This window comes from Dipodomys merriami, unplaced genomic scaffold (assembly GCF_024711535.1).
Source record: "Dipodomys merriami isolate MVZ:Mamm:240054 unplaced genomic scaffold, mDipMer1.0.p SCAF_50, whole genome shotgun sequence".
Lineage (NCBI taxonomy): Eukaryota > Metazoa > Chordata > Mammalia > Rodentia > Heteromyidae > Dipodomys > Dipodomys merriami.
The window spans coordinates 620,441-648,188 of NW_027206069.1; the positions used below are offsets into that span (position 1 = coordinate 620,441).

At 67.5% G+C, this 27,748-nt stretch overlaps 1 protein-coding gene across 2 annotated transcripts; it reads right to left on the reverse strand.

The window, feature by feature from the left end:
• Inf2 (inverted formin 2) lies at nucleotides 1-26,971 on the reverse strand. Of its 2 annotated transcripts, XM_069997446.1 has the most exons (23): nucleotides 26,902-26,971; nucleotides 14,665-15,064; nucleotides 14,352-14,467; nucleotides 14,118-14,277; nucleotides 12,889-12,922; nucleotides 11,776-11,917; nucleotides 10,986-11,127; nucleotides 10,231-10,881; nucleotides 9,774-9,919; nucleotides 9,637-9,698; nucleotides 9,182-9,284; nucleotides 8,926-9,011; nucleotides 8,605-8,705; nucleotides 7,427-7,497; nucleotides 7,241-7,348; nucleotides 6,883-6,953; nucleotides 6,249-6,369; nucleotides 5,799-5,963; nucleotides 5,482-5,584; nucleotides 5,187-5,354; nucleotides 3,823-4,812; nucleotides 3,337-3,393; nucleotides 1-747 (listed from the first exon to the last, which is right to left on the reverse strand). In XM_069997446.1, exons 2-22 carry the CDS (start codon nucleotides 15,053-15,055, stop codon nucleotides 3,338-3,340), a joined length of 3,987 nt encoding a protein of 1,328 aa, XP_069853547.1. In that variant the 5' UTR covers nucleotides 15,056-15,064; nucleotides 26,902-26,971; the 3' UTR covers nucleotides 1-747; nucleotide 3,337. The 2 variants fall into 2 exon arrangements, with proteins under 2 accessions (XP_069853547.1, XP_069853548.1); XM_069997447.1 differs by lacking the exon at nucleotides 3,337-3,393.
• Nucleotides 26,972-27,748: the final 777 nt, after the last annotated feature.

Here is a 27,748-nt window from a genome sequence, read left to right on the forward strand (position 1 = left end):
GCTGGCCAGGGCTGTTTTATTATCCATGCCCCTCCTGGCCTCTGCCTCAGCAGCACATACTGGGGGGGGAGAGGGGTAGGAGGGGGAGGGAGAGGGAGGGGTTAGGAGGAGGAGGAGGGGGAGGGAGATGGAGGGGGGAGGAGGAGGAGGGCAGGACAGGCTGTCCTGGGTGGAGGCTGCTGCGGTCATCCTGTGGGTCAAGCAGGCCCTTCTCACCCGGGGCTGGGCGGCCAAGCAGCTGTTCCCTCTCAACAAGAGGGCCGATGCAGGGTCGGTGGCCAGGCCTGCCAGTGGCCGCCCTTGGGGACTGGCACACAGTCAGGCCAGACTGCACGGCAGGGGCCTGGGCTTGCCGTCCTGCCTCCCTCATGTCCCCCACCATCCCCCATCGGTCGTACTCTGGTGGAAGCCCCGCTGAGCAGATGGAGGCAGGCTGGGGAGCTGGAGCCACACTAGCAGATAACATGGCAGCAGGCAGGAAGCCACTGGCCCCTCCCTGCGGTGCGTGCCGTGAGGGGTTGGGTACAAAGCAGATGGCAAGGCTGCGTGCGTGCAGGTGGCCTGGGACGCCAGGCCAGGCCCAGGCCGGACGCCTGTGGCCACCCTGACTGGGAAAGGCACGGAAGTTTTGATTCCTCGGGCCCCGTTCTGGCCTGGCCTGGAAGATCTTGCCACACAGCGTGTCCAGGGCCTGTTGCTGTGGGGAGGCCGGTGCTGCTCACTTGGCTTTGGGCCTGGGCCTGAGGCCTGCGGAAGAAACGGTGAGTTACTTGCTGGGAAAGCTCTGGGCCACTTCCGGGGCCCAGGGCTCACGTCCAGGACCGGGTCCCACTTCTGGGACCGGGGTTTCACATCTGGGGCCTGGGTCTCACCTCCGGGGTCCAGGCCCACCTGTGCTACCACTGAGGCCAACCCACGGGTCCCCAGCCTGCTCTGACCCCAGGTTCTTGCTGAGGTGGGGCGCATCCAGGTGGTCAGAGGGTAGGGGAGGCCAGCGGGCGGCTCCTGTCCAGGTTGAGCCCCGGTGAGATGTGGGGCCCTCCACCGTGGCGGGGTCTGCCTGACCTGCTCCCCAAGTCTCAGTCCACAACCTCCGTCCTGCCTGCTCCTTCTCCAGCAGGGTGCTGAGGGCCCCAAGGGCGCTGTGCCCGCAGCCCTGGCCTGGGCAGCCTAAGTTCTGCAGGACCCTTGCCCCCAAGCCCCCTGCGCTGGCTGAAGAGCTACCCCCTCTGCCACCAGGCTCAGGTTTGAGAACCACTGCTCAAAGGAGAGAAACTGAGTTGAGCAGAGATGAACTGTCCAAAGGCCACCGTGAGGACTTCAGCGTCACCTCACTGCAGGTCACCAGAGAATGGCTGGGCAGACGCACGGGAAGTCCTGGTGAATGGGACCACAGTGCTAAGGAAGGGGGGCCCGGAGAGTGGAGGGGTCACCCATCCAGGGACGGGGCGGCACGTCACAAAGGCAGGCCCTGCCGGAACAGTCTATGCGGAAGGTCCACAGCAACACGACAGGGGAGGAAGACGCTAGAAGGGATGATGGGCAGGAAATCTCAAGAGCCAGCTGTGTTGTCTCAAAGCCCAAAGTGGAGCTGTGGTCCAAGTGGTGGAGCACTCACTTTGAGGAAAGAGAGCTCAAAGGCTCGGAGTTCAAGCCCCGGAATGGACACACAAAAAAAGTCTGGAACGTGCTAAAATGAAGGCCAGCAAAAAGCTGTGACATCACACACAGGGTGCACAGCTCTGGACAGCACTCTTCCCAAGAACCCAAAGCACAGGCTACAGGAAACCCTGCGGCCCGGCCAGGAGAGCCGGTGCGTGCCTGTCACCCCAGCTGCACGGCCCCCGCCAGCCCCGGAACAAGGGCACGAGCCCATCGGAAGAGCACACCCAAGGCGAAAGGGGCCGGTGGCTGTGCTTGAGGCACCGAGTTCAAACCCCAGCACCAGAAACGAGAGAGGAAGAAGGCCCTGCGGGGACGCGGTGCGCGGGGGAAGTGTCCCGGCCGAGGCGTCCTGCCGGTCCTACCCGTGACCCTGCGCCTAGCAGACGCCCGAGCCGCCCCGGGAGGGGACAGGCCCATGACTCGGGCGGGCCGCTCGCCTCAGAGCGGGGCACCCAGGCCCCACAGTTCACTAATTCTGGAAAATGTTGCAGTTGGAGGGGGTGAGGTGGGTTCTTTCTGGTTGCCTTATACATTTCTATCAATTTTCCCAATCAGGAGAAGTTGGGAAAGGAGGAAGAGGCAGCCCTTCTTGGGGGGGGGGAGAGACTGGGTCACACCTGTCCCCACAGGATGAGGGAGGAGCAGCCCGGGACAGTGACGTCACTGGACCTTGGCTACAGGTGCCTGCTGGTCCTCCAAGCCACACGAGGTCCCACTGTCTCCCCCCCCACCCCCCGGGGAGGAGCGGAGGGAGTGCGAGTCAGCCCAGCGCTGAGGGATGACCTGCGCTCCTGTGTCAAGGCAGGGTCCAGGCTCTGCGGGGGTGAAAGCCAGCCCTCGGGCGCTGGCGTGGCCTCTGATGTGCCTGCAGACCCCAATCCTGGGCCTTGCTTCCTGGCTGCTGGCCACGGGCAGCAGGTCTGTGGCGTGAGCCAAACCTAGGGCCGCCCTGGGCAGGGCTGGGGTGCTGGGCCCCCACAGCCTGGGCCCAGGTGTAGCTCACCATCGGGCCAGGCTCGCTCGACCTCCGCACCCACGTTCCTCCATCTGGGGCAGGCAGATCTGGGCCAGCCAGTCCTGCCTTGTCTCTAGCCTCTCACCACGGAAAACAGCCCTGACTGGATGAGGCCCATGAGGCCCAAGGTGAGAGAGGCCAGCTCCTCCGCAGCCCGCCCACCGCCTTGCAGGGCGCCGGGCGGTCTGGCTTCCCTTCGCAGCAACCTCGGCGGTCCGCCTCCCAGTCTTCCTGGGGACGTACCTGGTCACTGCCTGGGTGACCGGAGGGGTGCGGGGGCTCTGGGGCCGGCCCTGTGCTCGGACTTAGAACAGAGCGCCCCCCCACCTTGGAGAGCTGGGGGTGGGGGAAGCGGGACAGGCAGGCGATTAGGACAGGGGCCACCCGAGCTGGTCCCGCTGGCCGGGAGGAACTGCCCCCGGCCCCGCACACTCCCCGCAGAGTCCTGTAGACCAGCCCTGAGGTTGCGCAGGAAACCCTGGGTGAGCGAGGTGGACAGACAGGCCCCAGCAGGGATGGGACAGCGAAGCCACCACCACCAAGAGCCGCAGGAGGGGCCTAGAGAAGCCAGGTTAGCGGCCAGGAGGGCGGGCAGGAGGTCAAACTCGGCACCGGCTGCCACCGTTAGTCTACAGAGAGCCAGGCTGGGTACGTACCTCACTGGATGGCACACAGCCTTTTTGTTTTACTATCATCAGAGTCAGGGGCAACCTCTGCTTTCAAATGAAAGAAACACACTCAGCAGCTCATTGCCAGCCTCAGCCCAGTGTTTAGACCTGTCCGAGGCAGGCAGCGATGCGCCACCAGACCAGCACCCCAGGCCTGGAGCCAGAGCCAAATAGCGCGGCGCTCAGGGGTGCCTGGTGCAGACCCTGCCCGACCGGCAATGAGGGCCAAGGGCCCAAGGCAGGACGGGTGGGTTAGGGGGCGCAGGGACATAGGTGCCCCAGGTGGCGAGCCGCTGCCCTCTGTGAGCCCAGAATCACCCTCACTCCCTGAGGCCGCTGGAGCCTGCAGTGCCCCATGGGAGAGGCCAGCTGCACGGCAGGGACAGGTCCAGGGCCCCGGCGAGGGCAGCGGTAAGCCTTGCCCCTGCGCCCAGATGCCCCGCACCCGGCTCACATGCTCGCCCCCCACGTTACCTTCCTGGCTCCTGGAGGGGCGCTTCTTTCTTCGCTTGCTTGTCCCCTTCGAAGTCCGGCCCCGGGCCCTGGGGAGGGTGCCAGACCCCGAAGAGTCCGTCACCGCGTCTTCAGAGAAGGACTTGTCCAGGGACGTGTCCAGCGCGGACTCTGGGGCCGTGTCCTCCTCATCCTCATCTCCACGAGGGCTGGGGCTGGCGCGGCAGGGGCCGGGGCCGTGGGCAGCAGCGTCCGCTGGCCCCCCACTCACGCTGTGAGCCTCGGCCTGGGGGCCGGGGCCGTGGGCAGCAGCGTCCGCTGGCCCCCCACTCACGCTGTGAGCCTCGGCCTGGGGGCCGGGGCCGTGGGCAGCAGCGTCCGCTGGCCCCCCACTCACGCTGTGAGCCTCGGCCTGGGGGCCGGGGCCGTGGGCAGCAGCGTCCGCTGGCCCCCCACTCACGCTGTGAGCCTCGGCCTGGGGGCCGGGGCCGTGGGCAGCAGCGTCCGCTGGCCCCCCACTCACGCTGTGAGCCTCGGCCTGGGGGCCGGGGCCGTGGGCAGCAGCGTCCGCTGGCCCCCCACTCACGCTGTGAGCCTCGGCCTGGGGGCCGGGGCCGTGGGCAGCAGCGTCCGCTGGCCCCCCACTCACGCTGTGAGCCTTGGCCTGGTGGACGCCGGGAGAGTCCACGCGCTGCTCCGCGTCCTGGGCGCTGGGGGCCGTGTCGCTGAACCGGATGGGTTGCAGGGCCTGAGAGTCTCCCAGAGTCACTGGCCAGGCCCCCTGGGGGGGCTGGAGGCTCAGGGCGTCTTCAGGGACCAGGACCTCGCTGGCATCGACGTACCAAGAGGACTGCCTCCCCAGGGCTGGGGGCCCGTCATCCTGCCCGGGGCTCACGGCATCCACCAGGTCCCAGCCCTTCGGCTCGGCAGCCGTGGTGGCACCCGGGCCGGGCTCTGCGGCAGGGCAGCCCGTGCTGGCCGCGGGGCCCCGCGCAGGCTCAGCAGCAGCCACTGTGGGTGGAAGGTGCTGTCAGGGCCTGGCTCTGAGTGTCTAAGCCTTGATCCTTGGCTACATCTGACTCCTCTGGACCCAGACTCAGGGCTCCCACACTGGCTAGGCATAGCGGATTGGGGGACACGCAGGCAGCCATGGATGCCACCCCTGACCACAGACCCCACAGTCACCGGTGCCCTGCCCACCTCGGGGCCCTGCGCCCCAGGGACACCTCTCTATGGGCAGTATTTGAGGACCAGGGTGACAATCACACTGGCCACAGAGCTCTGTCAGCACTGTCCCAACCCCGGCTGTCCCTTCTCCTCAGGGCCCAGGCCACGGGAGCTCCCGGAGGGCTTCCTGGAGGAAGGGGTGGGTCAGAGGGTCTCACCAGGCTCTGTGGCCCGAGGGGGGTCAGCTGCGGGCCCCCTGCTGCTGCCCTCGGGGTCTCCCCGGCCGCCGCCGCGGGTGGTCTTCCGCAGCTGGAAGCCTTTTCTGATGTCGGCCAGCAGGGCGTCGATGACGCACACCTCCTCCTGCTTCCCGGGCCCCTTCCTCACTGCGGGGCCAGAGCCTCAGAGAGCTGCCGGGGCCTGGCGCCCACCCCACGGCCCCCGAAGGCGGGGGGGCCAGCGGCCCACCCCCTCCCCATCTGGCCTCCAGACCCCATCTCGCCCCAGCCTCACCGGGCTTCCCGTCCTCGCCCTTCGGCCTCCGAGCCTCCCCCTCTGCCTGCTGCCGCCTCCGCCTCTCCGCCTTTGCCAGTTGCTCCTTCCGGTCCTTGTTCTCCTGCTCAGGCAGGGCAAGTCTTGTTCCCATGGCCCCCCCAGCCGCTGCCCACCGGTGCGCCCGGGCACGGGCGTGGGAGGGGGGCCCTGGCGGTGCAGCAGGGCTGGCCGAGGGACGGGCAAGGCCACGGCTCACACAGCCACACCCGCCGCCACCCTGGACTGGGGCAGGGGCCCCCCTCTGACCTCCGCCGCCCTGGCCTCGCCAGGCCCACCTTCAGGGCCCGGGTGAAGAGGTCCCGGAAGGCCTTCATGGTGCAGAACGTGTCCTCCAAGGAGAGCTGCAGGGGCTCCTCACACAGGTAGTCCGCCAGCGCCAGCTTCTTCTGCTCGATGGCCTGGAACACCGCGTCCAGAGCCCTGGAGGCCGCGATGCTGGCCTGCGAGCACAGCCCCGGTCACCTCCCAGTGCGCCGTGGCTGGTGGCCCGAGGGCAGGCGGAGCCCTGGTTCCCACAGACGGGGCCCCCCACGCAGAGGGCTGGTGCGGGACACGGGGGAGGGGGGCGCAGTCAGCGGCTGTCCCTGGGGTCTCTGCTCTGCTCACCCTGCTCACCTCAGCTAGCCCTTTCTGCCTGGCAGGACACAGGTTCAAGGCTGCCCCTCAGTCCACCCAGCAGCCATTTTCCTTTCTGCCTGCCCGGAGGCCCCTTTCTCCCAGCTTGCCTTCAAGCGTTCAGCGTACTGCTCCTGCACCTCTGGGACTGACGCGGTCACCTTCCGCTCTGTCTCTAGAAGCTTCTTCAGGTTGGCACTGGCCTCTGAGCGAATGATCTCCAAGTTGATCCTGAAAGGCACCAAGGACTGGGGCTGCACTGGGGGACAGCTGGTGCCCAGCCACAACTGGCCCCCGGCTTTCATACTACAGGGGCCAGACACGGGGGCCGGAGTAGGCAGAGCGGGCGCTCACTGCAGGGGCCAGCCGCTCACAGTGGGTCTGCTCCCAGCAGCTCCGGGCCAACAGAGCCTGGAAACAGCTCTGGTGGGGGACACGTGACGTGGCTCTCAGAGAGCCAGGAAGGCATCGCGACTTTCCCGGCCTGTTTCCACACCTGGAAACATGGAGGGCATGATGTGCTCACAGCCCAGTGCAGAGGCCGCACCAGAGCACGGGACCTGGCCCCGCTTCACGTCTGTTTAAGCCATGTGGGGGCAGGCCTTAAAAGTCAGACTTCTATGGGATTCGGGGTCTGGGGGGCACGGGACTGTACCATAGCTTGGTGACCAGCCCCGACCAGCGAAGTGACCGGGACCAGAGGCTGGGGCTCTGGGCTGCTTTCCAGCTGCTGGCACTACGTACCCCGCGGCCTGGGCGGGCAGCTCCAGGTCCTGGGGCAGCTGCAGGAGGTCCGGGTGGCTCTTCTCCACCTCCTGCCACAGGACGTGTCCGTGAGACCCACACTGGTCCTGCCCAGACCTGGGGACACCTCACCGGGACCTGGGGGCACCCTGCCCAGTTTGAGCCCCTTAGTGCCTGGGCTGCCCAGGCCCAGGCTTGGCTCTAAGCTTTTCCTTTTCTAAGGTGTCCCACTCCAGGGGCAGGTGTTGGGGAGCGGAGGGGCTGCAGGAGGAGGGCAGTGGGGAGGGCAGGAGGGGCAAAGGCCCAGCTCAAGCTGAGGCCCAGCTGGGGACAGGCTGGGGGTCCCCGCGTGGCCCACCTCCAGCACGTGGTGCAGCAGGGTCACGCGGCTCTGCTGGGACTTGGTCTCCGTGAGTTTCAACAGTGTGCTGATCTTGAAGCCTTCGGCATTACCTGTGTGGCTGCCCTGCGGGGGGCCGGGCAGGGCAGGGTGAGTCTCCTGGCTCTGAGGGAGCTGGGTGGGCGCTAGGGCAGCCTGACTTACATAGTTGAGGAAATTCCCGATCTTCAGGATCAGCTGGCAGAAGATGGGCAGCCGGTGGCTGGTGAGCAGGCCTGTGAGTGTCAGGCAGGGGTGAGGATGGGACGGGGACCCAGGCCCCTCCCCAGGCTCAGCCCAGCACCAAGAACGGCATGGGGCAGGGAGGTGGGGTGTGTGGACCCTTCACCCCAACTGGCTTGGGGTGTCAGTGCTCATCAGACCCACAGCTCTGGGCTGGGATGGCCATAGCCCATTCTCTGGGTGTGGACATAGGGTGCCACTCTGGTTTTCGGTGACCACTCCCTGGGGCTGCAGAGGGTCCCCCTGACTGAAGCAGCTGAGACGGGAGTGGACACCACGGTGGGTGTCTGATGAAGGAAGTTGCCCCGGGACGCCTGGACCTGTCTGCAGCCTGTCCTGTGGCCAGGAGAGTCCCGGCTGCCTTCTTCACAGGCAGTGTGCGTGCACATGCACATGCGTGTCAGCACGTGCGCGTGCACACATGGTGTCTGCTGTGTGTGTGAGGCTCAGCATGCACACAAGTGTGTACCTGCATACCTGCATGGTGTGCGCATGAGGCGTAGTGTGTACCCATGCTGGTGTCTATGTGGTGTATGGGCTAAGCGTGCACACGGACATGTTTGCATGCGCATGAGGCTAGGTGTGCAGACACGCCAGTGTCTGCATGGTATATGTGCATGAGGCCGAGCATACACACAGGCATGTATAGCAGTGTATATGCATAAAGCTGTGTGCATGCAGGTGTGTGCATGTGTGTCTGCATTGGGTATAAGGCTGAGCATGTACAAATGCATGTCTGCACGTGAGACTGAGCGCACACACAAGTGTATGTTGTATGAGACTGAGCTTGCACACAGGTGTGTACAAGTGGTGTGTGTACATGAGGGAGAGTGTGCATTCAGGTGTGTCTGCATGGTGTATGAGGTTGAGCGTACACATGTGTGTGTGCGTGTGCATGCGTGTGCACTCTGCGTGGCATGGTGACGGTGGACCCTCCGATGTGGTAGTCGGCAGGCTCAGGCCCTCTCAGTGACTGGTGACTGTGGCTGTGTGGGGGCCAGGCCTGCCCCCCCCCGCCCCCCGCCCCTCCCGCCCCCGCCCCTCCCCCCGCCCCTCCCCCCCACCCCCTCTGCGCCCCCCCCCCCCCCCCCCCCGCTCACTCTTGCAGGCGGCGAGCACCAGCTGGGCCTTGGGCCGCACCATGTCCAGTATGACGGCCGTGCCTTCACACAGCAGCATGCACTCCACCCTCAGCTGGTAGCTGGAAGGGACAGCAGGGGGTCAGGGCCAGGAGGCTCACCACGGTCCAGCTCAGCTCCACTACACCACCCCAGCCCGGCCCCGGGTGCGGCCCTGCCCTTACGCGCGCGTGGTGTCTGGGAACCAGACCGACGGCTGGCTTTCTGCTCCCAGAGCCCAGGAGCCCCAGACACCCACTGGCTCCAGCCTCACCCCCTTCCCTCCCCATGGGCTGTGCTCACCAGGGGATGTCCAGCAGGAGGAGGTAGAACTGGTCCGCACTGGCCAGCCTGGCTCGCTCTTCAGTGAATGCCCGCAGGTTCTCCATCTGCTGGGCGGAGGCCCACGTGTGGAGTCCCAAGGCAACTGACCAAGACCCTACCCACCTCCAGAAGCCCGGCCACGGCCACGGCCACCGCCTCCTCCTGCTGTCTCCTGCACAGCTGGCCGGGTCTCCTACCTCAGCTGCCGCCCAGGCTGGCTGGAGCGCAGGCTCACCTCGTGTTTCTCTGGAAGGAGCTTCAGGAGTTGTTTGAGTATCTCTACATCAAACCTGGTGGTGTCTCCAGCCCGGAGCATGGCAGTGACTTCCTCATTGGAGCTGGAGAGGGAAGGGGACGAGGGTCAGGGGACAGGGCGTAGCCGCTCCATGTCTGCCTCCCTCCAAGGGGCCTCCAGGAAGCGGGGCAGTCGAAGGGCAGCCAGGAAGTTTCCTGGCAAGGGTCAATGCCCAATACCTACAGCATGGAAGGCCTTGGAGCACGGAAAGCAGGGTCCAGACCTCACCTTGGCTTGGCCAACCCCAACCACTCTCTGGGTCTCAATCTCCCCAGAAGCCTGTGCCGGTGACCTTGGCCCCCATGACCCCAGTGTCCATCCTAGGGATGTAGCATGCACTGCCCAGGGAGGCCTGCAGAGGGCACTGCCGGGCTGAGCTGGGCTGCGGCCCTCACCACTTAAACTGCTTCAGGAAGATGTTGAGGTTCAGGCTCTTCTTGGAGTCCAGAAACGTGACCTGGAAAACCCGCCCCGGCTGGTACCTGGAGAGAGGCACGGGCGGCCCCCCACGGCCCGGCACACCCCAGCCCACCTCCTTGGGCTCCTTCCTGGCAGGGGCAGCTGAGGGTTCCTTGGGCTTGGCCACAGGGAAGCAGAAGAGCTGCTCAATGCTGGAGAAGTCGGGCTCCACCACCTCGGTGCCAGGGCCGCTCAGTGTGGCCCACATGGAGTTGTGCTCTGTGGAGGAGGGGAGGGTGGGCGCGCCACCCGGGCCCCTGAGGACGGGAGGACCCCCCTGCTGGAGCCCAGCCCGGCCGAGCCTCGGGCAGGACCTCCCTGTGCAGGCCTGTGTGCCCCGTGGGCTTGGGCCGCTCCAGGGCCGTGCACCCGGGCAGGGCCGTGGCCCATGAGCGGGAGCCCCATGCGGTGGTTCTGGGAGGCGGCCTGCCTGCCGTGCCCCCCCTCCCCCGGCCGCCGGAGTCCTGTGCCCAGCAGAGCAGACGCAGGGCGGGCAGGCAGGGCTGTACCCCTCGGAGGGGCGGCCTCACCTCGGGCCACGTTGGAGGGCAGCTTCTGCCAGTTGAGCTTCTTCATGCGCAGAGTGGGCGCTTTCACGCGGAGGTGGCTGGGGACCCAGGCCGAGCCCAGACTGTGGTCCACCTGGGCCACGATGACATCCTCCACTCCGCCAGCCACGGAGGCGGCCCTGGGCAGCGGGGGACCCCCAACACCAGGCAGTGGGGGAGGGGGTGGGGGCAAGGGCCCGGTGCCTGGGAGTGGGGGAGGGGGTGGGGGCAGGGCCTGGCGGCAGCCCGGTAAGGGTGGAGGTGGCGGAGGTACTGAAGTAAATGTTCCCCCCAGGCCTGGCAGGGGGGGTGGGGGTGGGGGAGGGGGAGGGGGAGGGGGAGGGGGGCCTGAGGCTGGATGATGGAGGGGAGGGGACGTGGGAGAGGGAGGCAGGCTCAACGCCGGCTGATCTGGCTGTGGAGCCATCTGGCCACCGCTGGTCTGAGCGCTGGGCGCGCGCTGGCAGACGGGAGCCGCGGCCGACTGCGGCCCCTCGAGGGCCGTCACGTCTCCAGGGCTCGGGCCCAGGTTAGCCTGGACACTCTTGTGGGCCTTGTCCTGCGGGCTGGGTCGAGGCCGGCCTTTAAGGGACAGGAGCCGTTCAACCACCTCCTCCAAGGAGCTCTCCTGGGCTAAAGGGGAGAGATGTCCAGGGTCAGGGAGCGGGCGCGGAGGAGCGAGGGGTCCCGGCCGGGGCCCCCACACGCCCCTCTGCACCCCGCCAGCCTCCACTCACCGTCGCCGGCCAGGAGCACAGCCCGGTTCACCAGGCTCTCCAGCGCCTCCCAGAGCAGCTGGCCTGGGGGGCGGGTGGGCTCCAGGTGCAGGAGGCCCTGCAGCATGGACAGCAGCTGGGCTGAGGCAGGGGAGCAGCTCACCTGGGGGAGGCGCCAAGGAGGGGCAGGTCAGGGGGGAGAGGTCACAGGAGAGGGCTGCCAGGGGCCCACCGGCCCCTCTCTCCTGGGGGAAGCGCCAAGGAGGGGCGGGTGGGGGGGGAGAGGTCACAGGGGAGGGCTGCCAGGGGCCCACCGGCCGCTCTCCCCCAGGCAGACCACTGGCCGACGTGCCCTTCACCTTGCCAAAGCCCTGGTGATTTGTAGCTCAGAGACAGGCTCTCTGACTATGCTCCTGTGACAAGGGACACTGCTGTGTTGCGGGACATTAAATGGCATCTCTGGTCTCCATTCACGGGAGCCAGCAGCATGCCCCGACAGCAGTGACATTGCCAGATCACGCCAGGGTACAGATTACCTCCCGGATGAGAACCTCTGGCACCGCCCCACCCCCCAGCCCTCAGGGGGCCGCAAGTTCCATGAAGCCCCGACACTGACCAGCTGGCGGAGGTCCAGCACAGGATGGCCGCTGGGGCGGCGCTGGCCTCTGACACTGTCCTGGGCCCTGCAGCCTGGGCCTTGCACTGAGGACCAGCGCCTGCCTTGCCACCTCCCCTGTCAGTCCAGCTCTGTGCTGGCCAGCGGAGGGGGGGTCTGGGGCCACGCCAGGCCCAGCCCTCCCAGGGGGCCCACCTTGTGGAAGAGCGAGGCGAAGACCTCCTGGTGGCTGCTCATGTCCAGGCCCCCGCAGCTGCGCTGCAGCTCCTCCTCATCCTCAGCCCTGGCCTCCTCAAAGGCTTCCAGCTGGATCAGCAGGTCGGCGTCCTCTAGGTCCCTGTGGCAAGAGGTCCCCGTTGCTCCCACGGCCCTACCCCCTTGGGGGTGGGGTGGGGCAGGCCCTGGGAGGACCCCGGACCGGGCTCCTACACAGGCCGGGGGCCACGCTGGCACACGGCACCACAGCCGGGTGGCATTCTGAAGTTCTTGAGGGGCAGGTACAGGATAGGGGCGGAAGAGTGGTCAAGGCCACACCTGGGCAGGGGGTCCACAGGGCACCAGAGGCACGGGGAGGGGCAGGGCCTGGCTGTGCACTGGGCCCAGGTCCCACCACCATGTTATCTTGGCCAGTGAGTGGAGCCTTTGGCAGGCATCCGCCCGCAGGGCCCCGGGCCCTCACTCCCAGAGCAGACGGTGGTGCAGGTTAGGTTGTCAGCGAGCTGGAGACCCCACAGGGCTTCCAGATTCACAACCACAGCCACAAAACACACGCCGCACCGAGTGTAGATTCACAACCACAGCCACAAAACACACGCCGCACCGAGTGTAGATTCACAACCACAGCCACAAAACACACGCCGCACCGAGTGTAGATTCACAACCACAGCCACAAAACACACGCCGCACCGAGTGTAGATTCACAACCACAGCCACAAAACACACGCCGCACCGAGTGTAGATTCACAACCACAGCCACAAAACACACGCCGCACCGAGTGTAGATTCACAACCACAGCCACAAAACACACGCCACACCGAGTGTAGATTCACAACCACAGCCACAAAACACACGCCGCACCGAGTGTCAGACATAGCCCAGCACAGTCTATCCCGTGTGACGTCCAGGTGATACGTTCACAGGTGACTGTGGTGTGTGACTGGGTCCCGGATGTCTGTCGCTGGGCCTGGCCCAGCCCCGGGGAGTCACTCCTGGAAGTCACCTCCCTGCTCATCTGGGGGAAACGCTTAGGCCAGGCAGTGGGACACGGAAGAGGGTTTTGGAGTGAGGGGGCAGCTGGCAGGACTCACCGAAGCCGGGTCAGAATGTCCAGCAGCTGCAGCCCTGGGGAGGGACAGAGTCAGATCAGAGCTCTGGGGGCTGCTCTGGGCACTGCAGCTTTGTTTGCTTGTTTTAATTCTTCCTTCCTTTTTCCCTCCCTCCCCCTCCTCTCCCTTCTTGCAGTACTGTCATTTTTTTGTTGTTGTTGGGGGGGGGGGGAGGTCGGTCATGGGGCTTGAACTCTGGGCCTGGGCACTGTCCCTCAGCTCTTCAGCTCAAGGCGAGCGCTCTACCACTTGAGCCACAGTGCCACTTCCGGCTTTTTCTGCATATGTGCTGCTGAGGAATTGAACCCAGGGCCTCAGGCATGCAAGGCAAGCGCTCTACCACTGAGCCACATTCCCAGCCCCAGTGCTGACATTGGAATGCAGGGGCTCACATGTTAGGCAAGCACTCTACACTTAAGCCATGTCCCCAGCCTCCTGGTCTTTACTTTTCAGATAGTTTCAAGCTTCTGCCCAGGAGGGTATACTGAGACCCTCTACTTACTTTCTTTTTTTTTTTTTTTTTTGTTGGTCATGGGGCTTGAACTCTGGGCCTGGGCGCTGTCCCTCAGCTCTTCAGCTCAAGGCTAGCGCTCTACCACTGGAGCCACAGCGCCACTTCTGGTTTTCTGGTGGTTTATTGGAGATAGGAGTCTCACGGTCTCTCCTGCCCGGGCTGGCTTTGAACCGCGATCCTCAGATCTCAGCCTCCTGAGTAGCTAGGATTACAGGTGTGAGCCACCAGCGCCCGGCTCCTCTAGGATTATAAACATGTGACACCACACCCAGCCTGTTTTATAAGATAAAATCTATCCTTTTCTCTTCCTTCTTTTTTCTTTAACGTCTGACTTTGAACTGCAATCCTCCCTTCTCCATTTGCTAAGAACCTGAGATTATAGGCATAAGCTTCCATCGCTTATATCTTGGATTTAACTCTTTCACCTTCCCACCGCACCTCGCACCACCTCAGACTCTGGAGTCTTGACGCTCCACAGGGGCCACGTGCTGGGCTCAGAGCGGTATTGCTGAGCAGGGACACGGCTGGACCTGGGGTCAGGCCCTCTGCCTCCCTCCGCCACCCCACCACCTTTGGATGGAGTCTGGGACACTCCCCGTGGGAGCAGGGGAGGTTCCTCAGCTCCCAGGAGCGCAGCAGGCAGGGAGGAGGCGGCACTGGGCAGGCCTGAGCACTGGGGTGTGGCTGGCAGGGTTACCGATGAACTCGCCCCGCAGCTGGGTCCGGGCGCGGAGGGCCTCAGGGCCCAGGATGATGGCGTTGACCACGCTGAGCAGGGTGACCACGTAGGGTACGTTGTCACTGTCAGAGAGCTCATTCATGATGACGCTGAAGCGGTACTGCTGACTGCACACCGTCTGTGGGGTGGGCAGAGTCAGGGCAGGCCCAGGAGGGAGGCCATGCCAGCCCGCGCCAGGTCCTCACCGCTCACCTTGTAATGATCCAGGGCATCCAGTGTCAGTGTGTGGCCCTCAGGGGAGTAGATGCACAGGGCGGCCAGCAGCTCAAACACCTGCTTCTTGACCATCATGTTGGATGTGTCCAGCGCTGTGGAGGGATGAGGGGGGCAGCAGGCTGAGTCCCCCTCAGTGCCCAGCCCTTCTGGGCACCGAGCTCACGGCTGGACTGCCGCCCGTGGGCACTCCCAAGCCTGGTGGGGACCACAGGGGTGGGGTGTCCACAAGAGCCCCACAGGCCCCCCCCCGCCCTCCCGGCCACGTGCCCACACCGTGGCCGTGGCTCACCGAGAGAGAGCTGGCGCACGTAGCCCTGGTTGCTAAGGATGTACTCGATGCCCTGCTGCGAGTTCATGACGGCACGCACGCAGCTGATGCAGGTGAGCTGCAGCAGGGCGTCCGAGATGCGGGCCACGCCGCGGCCTGACAGCCGCGCCAGCGCCGTCAGCAGCAGGTCCAGGCCGCTCTGCTCCAGGAACTGCACCATCCAACCGCCATCGCTGCTCTCCAGGCGCTTGTGCAGGCCGGAGTAGTTGACCACGGAGGGCATCTGCAGCAGCCGGATGCACAGCTCGGGGTCGGCATTCTCCAGGTTGGCCTCGGTGGGGTCCGAGTCCTGCGGCCCCAGCTTTTCCTTCAGTGCCGCCCACTTGCGCTGGGCACCCTCCTTTACCGACATCTTGCCAAACTGTGGGGCCAGAGAGAGGCGGGGGCGTCAGTCCAGCCGGGGGGATGGCCAAGCCCCAGAGGCCAGGGCTCGGCTGGCTGCCAGAGGCACGCAGAGCACTGTCGACTGCCTCGGTTTCTCCACTGGGCTGACACCCTGTGACACGAGGTTCCTGTGGCCCCTGGTTCCAGCCCTGGGCGCATCTCCAACTGGGCTGCGGGCGAGTGGGTGCCCCATGTGCATGGGACCGTGGGCTCCAGTGGGGCTGTCCTTGCAGGTCTGGAGCGGGGGTGAGGCCCGGGGCGCCATGCTGGCTGAAACATCACCGCCACCGTGATGGCGGTGCCAGACCGTCCCCGGTGGCCACAGCTCAGGAGTGAGCCGGGAGGGTGCAGCACAGGGCAGGCTGGGGACCCTGTGTGGCCGACGCCCGGGCCTCCCCCGCGTGGCGGCCGCCCTGCCCGCTGCCCTCGCTGCCCTCGCGTGTCTGGGTGGGAGGGTGGGGGCACTTGGCACCGACAAGCCTGGTCCTGGGCACATCTAGTTTTACCTGACTCCTGCCCAGGGACAGGAGAACAGGCCTGGCCCAGAATGTTCTCCCAACACATGCTTTTCCCTAAAGCAGGGCCGTGGGACAGGCAGACTGGGGCCTCCTGGGGCCCCTGCCCTGGGCCTGCCCAGTGCTGTGCTGCCCTGCCGCTGCCCCTGGGGACAGTGAAAGGCCAGGCGCGTCCCAGGCTCTCCCGCGCCGTTTGGCTGGGACCTGATACTTGGCGTCTGAGAAGCCCAGCGTGGGGCGCTGGGGAGGCTCAGAGGCTTGCACTCACCACGGGTCCCCCACAGCCACCTCTTGCAAGGCAGGAGAGAAGTGGGGAACTAGAGGTGGTACCAGGGAGCGGGCCCCGATGCCTGTCCTGCTGAGTACCTGAGCTGTGCCGGGGGCCCTTGGGGGGGGGCCTGAACTTGCTGAATGCTGGGGACCCCGGGGTGGCCCTGAACCCGCTGAGTGCTGGGGGCCCGGGGGGGCCTGAACCCGCTGAGTGCTGGGGGCCCGGGTGGCCCTGAACCCGCTGAATGCTGGGGGACCCCAGGGTGGCCCTGAACCCGCTGAGTGCTGGGGGCCCGGGGGGGCCTGAACCCGCTGAGTGCTGGGGGCCCGGGTGGCCCTGAACCCGCTGAGTGCTGGGGAGCCCGGGGGGGCCTGAACCCGCTGAGTGCTGGGGGCCCGGGGGGGCCTGAACCCGCTGAGTGCTGGGGGACCCCAGGGTGGCCCTGAACCCGCTGAGTGCTGGGGACCCCGGGGTGGCCCTGAACCCGCTGAATGCTGGGGACCCCGGGGTGGCCCTGAACCTGCTGAATGCTGGGGAGCCCGGGGGGGCCTGAACCCGCTGAGTGCTGGGGACCCCGGGGTGGCCCTGAACCCGCTGAATGCTGGGGACCCCGGGGTGGCCCTGAACCTGCTGAATGCTGGGGACCCCGGGGTGGCCCTGAACCCGCTGAGTGCTGGGGGCCCAGGGGTGGCCTGAACCCGCTGAGTGCTGGGGAGCCCGGGGTGGCCCTGAACCCGCTGAATGCTGGGGGCCCGGGGGGCCCTGAACCTGCTGAATGCTGGGGGCCCAGGGGTGGCCTGAACCCGCTGAATGCTGGGGAGCCCGGGGGGGCCTGAACCCGCTGAATGCTGGGGGGCCCTGAACCTGCTGAATGCCGGGGGGCCCTGAACCTGCTGAATGCTGGGGGGCCCTGAACCTGCTGAATGCCGGGGGGCCCGGGGTGGCCCTGAATCCGCTGAATGCTGGGGGCCCTGGGGTGGCCCTGAACCGGCTGAGTGCTGGGGGTCCGGCTCAAGTGTGCTCTAAGTGCCACCAGCCCAGCCTGCTAGAGGACAGCCAGGCCGCGGGGGGTGAGGCCACTAGACCCCAGCTGAGTGGGACTGGGGAGCAGGTGTCCTTCCCGCGAGAAGCTGGCCCCTCTGCCTGGGATGCCCGGCCCGGCCCAGCCCCTCACCACCTGCTCGCCCAACGCCCCTGCGGCCCTGGCCTGGTCCTCCTGGCAGCAGCCTCTGTGTCCTCACCTGCAATTCTGCGTTCCGCTCTGGGCCGCGGAGCGATAGGTCTGGCTAGGTGAGGGCTGTTCAGGCCCATCCAGGGTGCCGTGCCCCAGCTCCCCACGGCCCCAGGCCGAGCCCTGCCAACCACACGCATCACCCTCCACTCACCCAGACATGCAAGACCTTCCTGCTGCCTCTGGCTACCCACTCTGGGCCCTGCCTCCAGCCTCTCATGGCTGCGGACCGTGGGGCTAACTTCCGTCCTGGTCTCTCCCTGGCAGACTCAGCTCCCCCAAGTCCCGGCTCCTCGGCCGGCCACCGTGGGAGCTGGCTGCCTGTCTCTGCACACTCCCCGCCTCCTGTGACGCCTAAAGAGGCGCCTGGAACGCGGCCCCCTCCCTGGCCTCAGCCTCCCTTGGCTCCAGGCCCTGCCGTCCCCCTGGCACAGGCTGAGGGCACAGGGCACGGCCTCTCCCAGGCCAGCCCTCTCGTGTCCGCAGTCTGCATGCCCGGAGTGCTCCTGCCTCCCCCTCCTGAAAGGCCTAACCGGCGGGAGCCCCGGGGTGGGGCTCAGCCTGGGCAGGTGGGTCCTGGCTGCCTGGCCTCACGGGGTCCACGGGCAGCCTGGTCCACCTCTTTGCAGGATGGCACTGAGCGCACACACACGGACAACAGACAGCAAACAGAGCCACAGCACTCTGACCTCTGGTGTGCAGCAACCAGCCAGAAAAGCAGACGTAACGGTAGCAATGGGCCCTGACAGCTGGCAGGAGCAATGATCGACGGCTTCTATATTTCCTTAATTCTCCAACTCAGGGCCAGGAAGAAAGGCAACTCCCCTGAGCAACAGGAGGCCCACGTCCGGCAGGCCTCCAATGAGGGCCTCTCAGAACCTGCCTGCCTTTGGTCTCCACCCAACGCAAGGGCTGAAGGCCAGGCCCCGGCCGCAGCAATCCCCCCGCAGCCTGTGCCTGCCCCACGGGGCGGTGGCTGCACATTTGCCTCGCGGCATGAGGGAGCCAGCTTGCTGACCTGGGGTGCCGGGGGCTGCGGGGAGCACTGTCCCAGGCAGATGGCTGTGGAGCCCCGTTTGGCCTCCTCTGCTCCGGAGGCTGCTGTGGGACCCCCATGTAGGAATTGTAGATAGGGGGTAAAGAGGGGACACTGGGGGCTGTGTACCACCTTGGAGAACACCCAGCCCTTCCTGTCAGTCCAGGCGGGGCTGGGACAGGGCACCAAGTGGGGAGAGGACGGAGCTCAGCGCAGGGATCTGCACTTGCAGACGTTTCAGGGAGCGACAGAATCTGGGCTGGGCAGCCAGATCCAGACTCAGACAGCTGGGAGTCAGATGCTGAGAAGTGTTTCATTTGCCCATGGAGCCCCTCCAGGCGCCCTGAGCTCCGTGGACAGGGCCTCTGCGGTGAGGCCTGAGGCTGGGCTCAGGGCAGCTCGTCCCCATTGGCTTTTGTTCTCCGTGGGTCTCTTTTTCTGAGACAGGCCCAGGCTGGATCTTGGGGACAGGGCCTCCCTCAGGGTGTGCGGCGCTGGCTCAGATCTGCGTGCTCAGCAAGCCGTCTGCCTGCACACAGTCCCCCCCCCACTGGCTGCTGGCCAGTCTGGCACAGTGATGCCGGCACCTCCATCCCACATGCCTGGGCAGCGCCTCTGACTCACCGGGACTGCAGAGGTTGCCGCCCCTGCCTGGTAGTCATCCTGCCTGCCAGTCACCGTCAGCTGAGGAGACTGGGCCGGGCCAAAGCGGCCCTTCCACAGATCTCAGGACCACAGAAAACCCGAGCACAGGAGGCTGCTCCGCCGGGCATCGAGCTGTGGCACAGCGGGATCTGGCATGGGCACCTTGGGACCAGAGGAAGGTGGCAGTGGGGGTCCCAGTTCCCCTGGAACCTGAATGAGCCACAGGCCCCTAAGCTCTAGTGTTCTCTGCAGCATAAGAAAACCAGCCCTGGCCTCTAGGAGCCACTGCATGGGCAGGGGAGGCGCAGGAGCACGGGCACGGGGCGCAGGAGCGCGGGCACGGGGGAGGCGCAGGAGCGTGGGCACGAGCACGGAGTGCAGGAGCGTGGGCACGGGGGAGGCGCAGGAGCGTGGGCACGGGGAAGGGGCAGGAGCGTGGGCACGGGGGGGAAGGGGCAGGAGCGTGGGCACAGGCACGGGGCGCAGGAGCGTGGGCACGGGGAAGGGGCAGGAGCGTGGGCACGGGGGGGAGGCGCAGGAGCACGGGCACGGGGGAGGGGCAGGAGCACGGGCACAGGGGGGAGGCGCAGGAGCATGGGCATGGGGGGAGGGGCAGGAGCACGGGCACGGGGGAGGCGCAGGAGCGTGGGCACGGGGGGGAGGCGCAGGAGCACGGGTACGGGGGGGAGGGGCAGGAGCGTGGGCACGGGGGGGAGGGGCAGGAGCGTGGGCACGGGGAAGGGGCAGGAGCACGGGCACGGGGGGGAGGCGCAGGAGCGTGGGCACGGGGGAGGGGCAGGAGCGTGGGCACGGGGGAGGGGCAGGAGCGTGGGCACGGGGGGGGAGGCGCAGGAGCGTGGGCACGGGGGGGGAGGCGCAGGAGCGTGGGCACGGGGAAGGGGCAGGAGCACGGGCACGGGGAAGGGGCAGGAGCATGGGCACGGGGAAGGGGCAGGAGCACGGGCACGGGGGAGGCACAGGAGCGCGGGCACGGGGGGAGGGGCAGGAGCGCGGGCACGGGGGAGGCGCAGGAGCACGGGCACGGGGGAGGCACAGGAGCGCGGGCACGGGGGGAGGCGCAGGAGCGCGGGCACGGGGGAGGGGCAGGAGCACGGGCACGGGGGAGGCGCAGGAGCGTGGGCACGGGGGAGGCGCAGGAGCGCGGGCACGGGGGAGGCGCAGGAGCACGGGCACGGGGGAGGCGCAGGAGCGTGGGCACGGAGGCGCAGGAGCACGGGCACGGGGGGAGGCGCAGGAGCGCGGGCATGGGGGAGGCGCAGGAGCGCGGGCACGGGGGAGGCGCAGGAGCACGGGCACGGAGGCGCAGGAGCACGGGCACGGGGGGAGGCGCGGGAGCATGGGCACGGGGGGCGGCGCGGGAGCGCGGGCACGGGGGGGAAGGCGCAGGAGCGCGGGCATGGGGGGGAGGCGCAGGAGCGCGGGCACGGGGGAGGCGCAGGAGTGTGTGCAGGGAAAGGCACAGGAGCGTGCAGGAGCGCAGGTAAGGAAACCACAAGCATGTGTGCATGGGAAGGAGGTCCTGGGATGTTTTCTGGTCTAGGCTCCCCATGAGAAGCTGGCTGGGCCCTGGAAAGCAGGACCCCTCTCCGCCCCACCCCTGCAGGCCCTGCTGTGGCAAGGGCCTCAGGGCCCCAGCAGGACAGGGTGAGGGCCATGCTGGCTCCGGGGGGCATCCCCCATGGGAGTCGGGAGGGGTCTTGCGGCGCAGTGCGGGAGCTGGCTGGCTTCTGGGCCTAGTGCCGGGAGGGGGGACACGAAGGAGGAGCGCGTCTCCTGTGGGTGGGCGGGTAAATGGCAGGAGCAGGATTCCGGAACCAGGACTCAGGGGCTGCCACACTGTATTTTTAGCTTCTCCAAGAGCCCAAATTTTTCCACTGCCTGGCAACCCTTGGCTCTCTGGAGCTGCACGCGCACCTGGCGGCTCCCTACGAGCTCGGGGGCGGCCCTGACGCTGGGCCTGTCCTGCTAGGACCCCCATTCCCTTCCCAGCAACCCCATCTCAACTCCTTTGAGCCCCCAGCAAGTGTGCCACCTTCCCACCACACCACAGGTCCCTTGTGGGCCTGGGGGGGGGCCACCCCAGGCCAGGCCAGGCCGATGGCCCTCAGCAGACGGAGAAGTGCGTCCACCCACCGCCCACCAGCATGGCATGTGGGGGTGGGGCCACACCCAGGGAACACCCAGCCCCCATCTCCTGTGGTCCTCAGAGTTCGGGACAACCCCACACAGTGTGGCATGTCACAGGACTGGGGCTCAAGCGCTCAGAACACACACACAGGGAATACCTGCTAAAGGCTCATGGGCGCCACCCCTGGCCTGTGCCTGCTGGAGCAGGGTGTGGGCAGCCTGGGCTGGGCTGTATGTCTGGGAGGGCAGGAAGGGTGGAGGCACCCCCTCCAGGAAGCCGGTCTTCCGCTGCTTCCACCTGCTCCAAGATAATGCGGGGACCGGGCTGCCCTGGAGCTGCAGGGTCACCAGAGGCGCCCTTCTCAGGGCTTCGGTTTCCCGGCTGCACCAAGGAGGCCGGTGGGTGTTCCTCGCAGGTGTGGCTTGTAAGCAGTATGCCCTTGGTCCTCAGCCCCGCCCAGCCCCGAGCTCCTCCCAGCCTTGGAGTTCCCCGCTACTCTCTGCCCAGAGCCACCTGAGCCCCCACCTACCTCACTTCCTGCCCCAGACCCCCTCTTGGGGGAAATACGGCTGCGCTAATAAACCTTGTGGTAACCTTTCTCCTGTGCCTGCCTGCTGCCTGCCTCCGTGTGATCCTTCACATCATCCCTTCATGGCTACCTCTGATATTCTCGGGGCTCTGGGATGGCGGGGGGCACTGTCTGAGCCTCATTGTGAAAGTGGAGAGTTGCCAGGCTGCGGGGCCACTAGGCCAGTGCATCTGGTGGCCACAGCTTCCACGGCTGGGCTAGGGATGGGTCCCGGGGCCTCAGGGACGCCTCCTGCTGTCCTCAGAAGGGCCCCTCACCGAGAGGAGGGCTCAGCTGGCGTCAGGACTCGGTCCCGAAGGAGCATGCTCGCCTGAACCCCAGAGCTGGCCTCTACCCTGACTGTGCCCAGGTGAGGAGGGGCTGTCCTTCGCCAGTGCCCAGCTCCAGGCTGGAAGGGGTGGAGAACACAGAAGGATCGAGAATGGGGAGGAGCCGTGCACGCCACACACCCAGGGGCAGCTGCCAGTGCGGGGTGGGGGGGGCAGGGTCCATGCCCGGAGCGGCGCACCCCTGGAGCACTCGCTGGCTCTCCAGCTCCTGACCTCACACAGGCGCGAGCACGCTGATGCTGGCCCTGGAGCTGCTGTCGGAGCAGGGCCCCACCGGCAGCGCCAGGCACTGCAGCTCTGAGGGCGTGGACGGCCCCGGCCCCTGGGCTGCCTGCGTGCGGCCAGGCCCGAGCTGGGACTGCGTGGGTCTGCCTGGCCTCTGCTCCGCCTTCCGCGGCCACCTGGCCCCGGGCAGTCAGCGCCTGGGAGCCGGTCAGGCTCAACCGGCCAAGCGAGCTCCTCTGCTGGGCACAACACACCAGCATCCCTGTGTGGGGTGTGGGGGCACACAGGTGGGGGACGTGGGCGCTGGACTCCGCTCTTCATCTGCACAGAGACCAGGGCATTCTCCAGAGCCTCCTACAGGCCCGCCAAAGCCCACGGGGCTTCTGGCCCGGGCCTCTGCTCAGCGGCCCCCTGCATCCTGCCCCCTCCTCCCAGCCTGGGCCCTCCAAGCATGGGTGTTCGGGGGGGGGGGTCGCCAACAGGCAGGGGATGGGCACTGCCCTCCTCCTAGCCTGGGTAAGAGCATTCCTCTGTCTCCTGCTGTTGGTGCAGGCACCAACAACTCCCTGGTGGCGAGCTGTGCTCGGGGCGGAAAGGGGACACACAGGTGACACGGGGACACCATGATGGTGGGGATGGGCTGCAGGCCACAGCCCAGGACTTACGAGCACCTGGACCAGGCACTGAAAGGGAGACTGAGTCAAAGAGACACCAGCCCTCCTCACATAGCTGGCTCCAAGGCCACAGCCGCCCCCTCACCTCATTCCCTGCCGTCCTGGCCCCTGGCCAGCGTGCTCTGCTGGGGCGGCAGCCTGTGCTGCCCGTGGCGGGGCTCCAGGTCGGCCTCCGGGCCCCGTCCACCCACCCACACCTGGTGGGGGCTGTAAGCCGGGTCTGGCTGGGGGAGGGGCAGTGGAGTGTGGTGACAGCATGGCAGGGCTCTGCCCAGGTCCCTCTGACCCCGAGAGGCCTCTAGTCTCCAGCGAGGCCTCCTCGTGCCCACCTGCCCTCCCAAAGAACCTGCTGAGGGCAAGACACTGGCTGGGCCCCTGGGGCTCCCGCTGGGCGCTCCCAGACCCGGGCCTTCCCTCCCCTGCTTCCTGCAGCTGGGAAGGCTGCAGGGGAGTGGGCGGTGAACGGGAAGCAGCTCTGACTCGCTGTCCTCAGATAGCGCCGCAGGGGCCTGCAGACCCAGAACTCCCGGCCAGGCTGTGGCTCTGGCCGTGCCTGTCAGCCAGACCAATCCAGCAAAGGGGGCCCCAGGGGTTCAGGGTGGGAGGTCACCCAGTCACTGCAGGGGGCTCCAGGAGGGAAGCCAGCCTGCTTCCCCATTCCCAGGCCCAGCAGGAACTATTTGGCCAGGACAAAGCCTCCAGATTCCCAAAATGCCGTACTATTCAGGTGATGAGGGGCGGGGGTTCGAGGGTCCGAGTGCTGGGCTGGATGCCACCGGGAGGGGCGAGGTGGGCAGGGGACAGTGCCCATGGAGGTGCAGCTCGCCTACTTGGGGCACAAGCCCCTGCCCATCTACTCCCTCAGCACACAGACGTGCACAGGGCCGGCAGTGGAGGGGCCGGGGGCCCAGGGCCAGTGCGGGGGGTGGGGGGGCGGGGCGGGGACAAGAAAGGGCTGTGCGGGCAGGCTGGCTCCCCCAGCCCTGCCCCTGCACCACAGGCAGTCCCTAGGAGGAAGCATGTGGCCAGCTGGGCAGGCAGGCAGCGGTGAGCAGACCCCCGGACGTGTGGGCAAGCGGGGCTAGAGGACCCCACCTCACATCGCCAGTGACACCTCCCGGTTCTTACCAGCGGGTGCCCCGGGCCGGGCTCTGCCGTGGCCCACAGGCACAGCTGGGCAGACGGGCTGCGCATGGCCGCTACCTCCCAGCCTCCCGGCCTGGCCTTCCAGAGACATTCTAGAAGCAAAGGTAGCCACGAACCTCACACCCTGAAGGAGGGATGGGCACGGAGAGGCAGGCCCCAGCCAGGCCCCGTCCTCCACGCCTCGGGAACTCTGATGGACACAGGCGCTGGCCCAGGCCGACGCCAGAGAATACCCCCCACCCCGGCAGCCCTGCGTCTCCCTGACCCCCCACGGTGACACCCCTGCTACCTAGCCACCGCGGCCCACTCCTCACCAGCCTGAAAACGCTTCAGCCCGGAACAACTGCTCCCGACAGGGGGTGAAGGCTCTACGTAAGGCAGAGCTCCCAGGTCCCAGGATGTGAGGAGGGCAATTAGCTCGACAGCCGTCAGCACCCCCATAAAGTGGGCGCCTCACCTGGGGGTTAACTCTCTGCTACCCAGGAGCGCCTCTGACAGTGGTGTGCAGGAACGGGTCTGGGAGGGCTTCCGTCCTCAGCCCTCCCAGGGGAGCTCCTATCTGCAGACGAGGCTCACAAGGCTGGAGCTCGGTACTCCCCGGGAAGGAAGGGACACAAGGCTGGAGCTCAGTACTCCAGGGAAGGAAGGGACACAAGGCTGGAGCTCAGTACTCCAGGGAAGGAAGGGACACAAGGCCAAAGCTCAGTACTCCCTGGGAAGGAAGGGACACAAGGCTGGAGCTCAGTACTCCAGGAAGGAAGGGACACAAGGCCAGAGCTCAGTATTCCAGGGAAGGAAGGGACACAAGGCCAGAGCTCAGTACTCCAGGGAAGGAAGGGACACAAGGCCAGAGCTCAGTATTCCAGGGAAGGAAGGGACACAAGGCCAGAGCTCAGTACTCCAGGGAAGGAAGGGACACAAGGCCAGAGCTCAGTACTCCAGGGAAGGAAGGGACACAAGGCCAGAGCTCAGTACTCCAGGGAAGAAAGGGACACAAGGCCAGAGCTCAGTATTCCAGGGAAGGAAGGGACACAAGGCTGGAGCTCAGTACTCCCTGGGAAGGAAGGGACACAAGGCCAGAGCTCAGTACTCCAGGGAAGGAAGGGACACAAGGCCAGAGCTCAGTACTCCAGGGAAGGAAGGGACACAAGGCCAGAGCTCAGTACTCCAGGGAAGGAAGGGACACAAGGCTGGAGCTCAGTACTCCCTGGGAAGGAAGGGACACAAGGCTGGAGCTTGGTACTCCCCGGGAAGGAAGGGACACAAGGCCAGAGCTCAGTACTCCCTGGGAAGGAAGGGACACAAGGCCAGAGCTCAGTACTCCAGGGAAGGAAGGGACACAAGGCTGGAGCTTGGTACTCCCCGGGAAGGAAGGGACACAAGGCCAGAGCTCAGTACTCCCTGGGAAGGAAGGGACACAAGGCTGGAGCTCAGTACTCCAGGAAGGAAGGGACACAAGGCCAGAGCTCAGTACTCCAGGGAAGGAAGGGACACAAGGCTGGAGCTTGGTACTCCCCGGGAAGGAAGGGACACAAGGCCAGAGCTCAGTACTCCCTGGGAAGGAAGGGACACAAGGCTGGAGCTCAGTACTCCCTGGGAAGGAAGGGACACAAGGCTGGAGCTCAGTACTCCAGGGAAGGAAGGGACACAAGGCCACAGCTCAGTACTCCCCGGGAAGGAAGGGACACAAGGCTGGAGCTTGGTACTCCCCGGGAAGGAAGGGACAGCAGAGCGTGGTGTGACACTGCTTAGCTCCAGCTGTGTCCCAGGAAGGGTCTTCTGGGCCAAAGTAGCTTTAAACAGAAAGGTGTTTGGACCTCGGGGTAGGGCCCAGATCCCAACCCTGGAACAAGCGTTCCTGGGGCTCCCCCACCCCTCTGCTAGGTGTTTGTTCTGGTTCCCCCTTCCCCAATGACCCTGCCACCGTCCCCACCTTTTAAGTGAAGATGAGGAACTGAGGCCCCGAGTGTCACCGCCAGAGGGAGAGGCGGGCTGGGAAGGGCACTTCCAGCTGTGGGCATGGACGGCAGTGGGCAGGCTGACCTCTGGCCGGGTGGCCTAGGGACAGCAGCCCGCCCCCCAGCAGCCCCCCCAGCAGCCGGCCCCCCTCCAGCAGCCGGCCCCCCCAGCAGCCCCCCAGCAGCCCCCCCAGCAGCTGGCCCCCCCCAGCAGCCCCCCAGCAGCTGCCCCCCCAGCAGCCCCCCAGCAGCCCCCCCAGCAGCCCCCCCAGCAGCCCCCCAGCAGCCCCCCAGCAGCTGCCCCCCCAGCAGCCCCCCAGCAGCCCCCCCAGCAGCCCCCCAGCAGCCCCCCAGCAGCCCCCCCAGCTGCCCCCCCAGCAGCCCCCCAGCAGCCCCCCCAGCAGCCCCCCAGCAGCCCCCCCAGCAGCCCCCCCCAGCAGCCCCGAGTGGCTGGAGGCCGGGGAGACCCTGCGCCCCCAGGGCCGGTCACCCGCTCCTGGGAAGGGGTGGAGGGGAGCTTCGGGGGCGCAGGGGCACCCGGCTGCTCCGCGGGCCGCGCTGCGTCGGGGCGGGAAAGGAAAGCGCGCAGCCGGGCGGCCAACTTGGAGTTTGTCTTCTCCACGGCGGCGGCGGGATGGGGAGGCCGGGAGGGGCGCCTGCGGGCGGGCCGGGCCGCCCGGACCCCCCCCCCCGTCCCCCCGGGCCGCCCGCACCCCATCCGCCCGGACCCCCACACCCCGATCCGCCCGGACCCCCTCCCCGCCCTGGACCCGCCGCCCGCCCGGCCCGACGGGGCCACCCCGGCGCCGCCCCGGGGCGGTGCGCACTGGGACGGTGGCGGCTCGGCGCGGGGCCGGGGACGCCCGGATCCCAGCCCGGCCCCGGGGTCCCCGCACCCCCGCACCCCGGGCCCCCGCATCCGGGTCCGCACGCGTGCCCGGGCTCACTCGCCGAGCCCTTTCCCGGCCCCAAACGCCCCCGCGCCTCCTCCCGGACTCAGTTTCCCCCGGGGCTCCCGGCGGAGCCGAGGCCGCGGACCGACTCACCGGTAGGGGCTGCGGGGCCGGGGGCTGCGGGGCCGGGGCTGCGGGGCCGGGGCGGCGGGCGGCGGCCGGGCGGCGGCGCTCGGCGGTCGGACGGCCCGGGCGGGGCGCGCGGGGGCCGGGGAGGCCGGGGAGGGGAGGGGGAGGAGGGAGGGGAGGCGCCGCCCGCCGCCGGCCACGTGGGGGGCGGGAGGGGCGGGGAAGGGCGGGGTCGGCGCGGCGGGAGGGCGGCTGGGCCCGCCCGGGCTCTCCCCGGCCCGCCCGGGGCCCTGCCCGCCTGGGCCTGGTTTCCCGGGGAGGAGAAGCCGAGCCGAGCCGGAAAGCCAGATGCTCCCTCCCCCCTCCAGCCCCCAGGCGGTGCCCCTCCCCCCTCCAGACCCCCACCCCGCGATGCCCACCCCCTCCAGCCCCCCAGGCGGTGCCCCCTCCCCCCTGTAGGCCCCCCAGATGCCCCCCTCCCCCCTCCAGCCCACCCCCACCCGGCGATGCCCACCTCCTCTAGCCCCCCCCCGTGGTGCCCCCTCCCCCCTCTAGGCCCCCACATGCCCCCCTCCCCCCTCCAGCCCACCCCCTCCCCGCGATACCCACCCCCTCCAGCCCCCCCAGGCGGTGCCCCCTCCCCCCTGCAGGCCCCCCCCATGTCCACCCCCTCCAGCCCCCCAGGCGGTGCCTGGCTTCCCAGTCCCCTCACCTACACAGGGGCCCTGGGCGGCCGCATGTGCCTGTGGGAAACTGGGGATCCCGGGCCGGTGGTGAGGGGCATCCTCTTCCGGCCTGCGGAGCCTGGCAGCGGCTTCTGCCCGCTTGGCGGTCACTCCCACCCCGTGGTTAAGCCCCCTTGGCACCCTGT

Bases quoted from the DNA above. Each gene is read 5' to 3' on its own strand.
- Inf2 (XM_069997446.1), bottom strand. From the start codon at position 15,055: ATGTCGGTAAAGGAGGGTGCCCAGCGCAAGTGGGCGGCACTGAAGGAA. The intron at 14,468-14,664 runs GTGAGCCACGGC...ATCCCTCCACAG, and splicing joins CGTGCGCCAGCTCTCTCTCG to CGCTGGACACATCCAACATG. The intron at 4,813-5,186 runs GTGAGACCCTCT...TTCCACCCACAG, and splicing joins CCCTCGGGCCACAGAGCCTG to TGGCTGCTGCTGAGCCTGCG.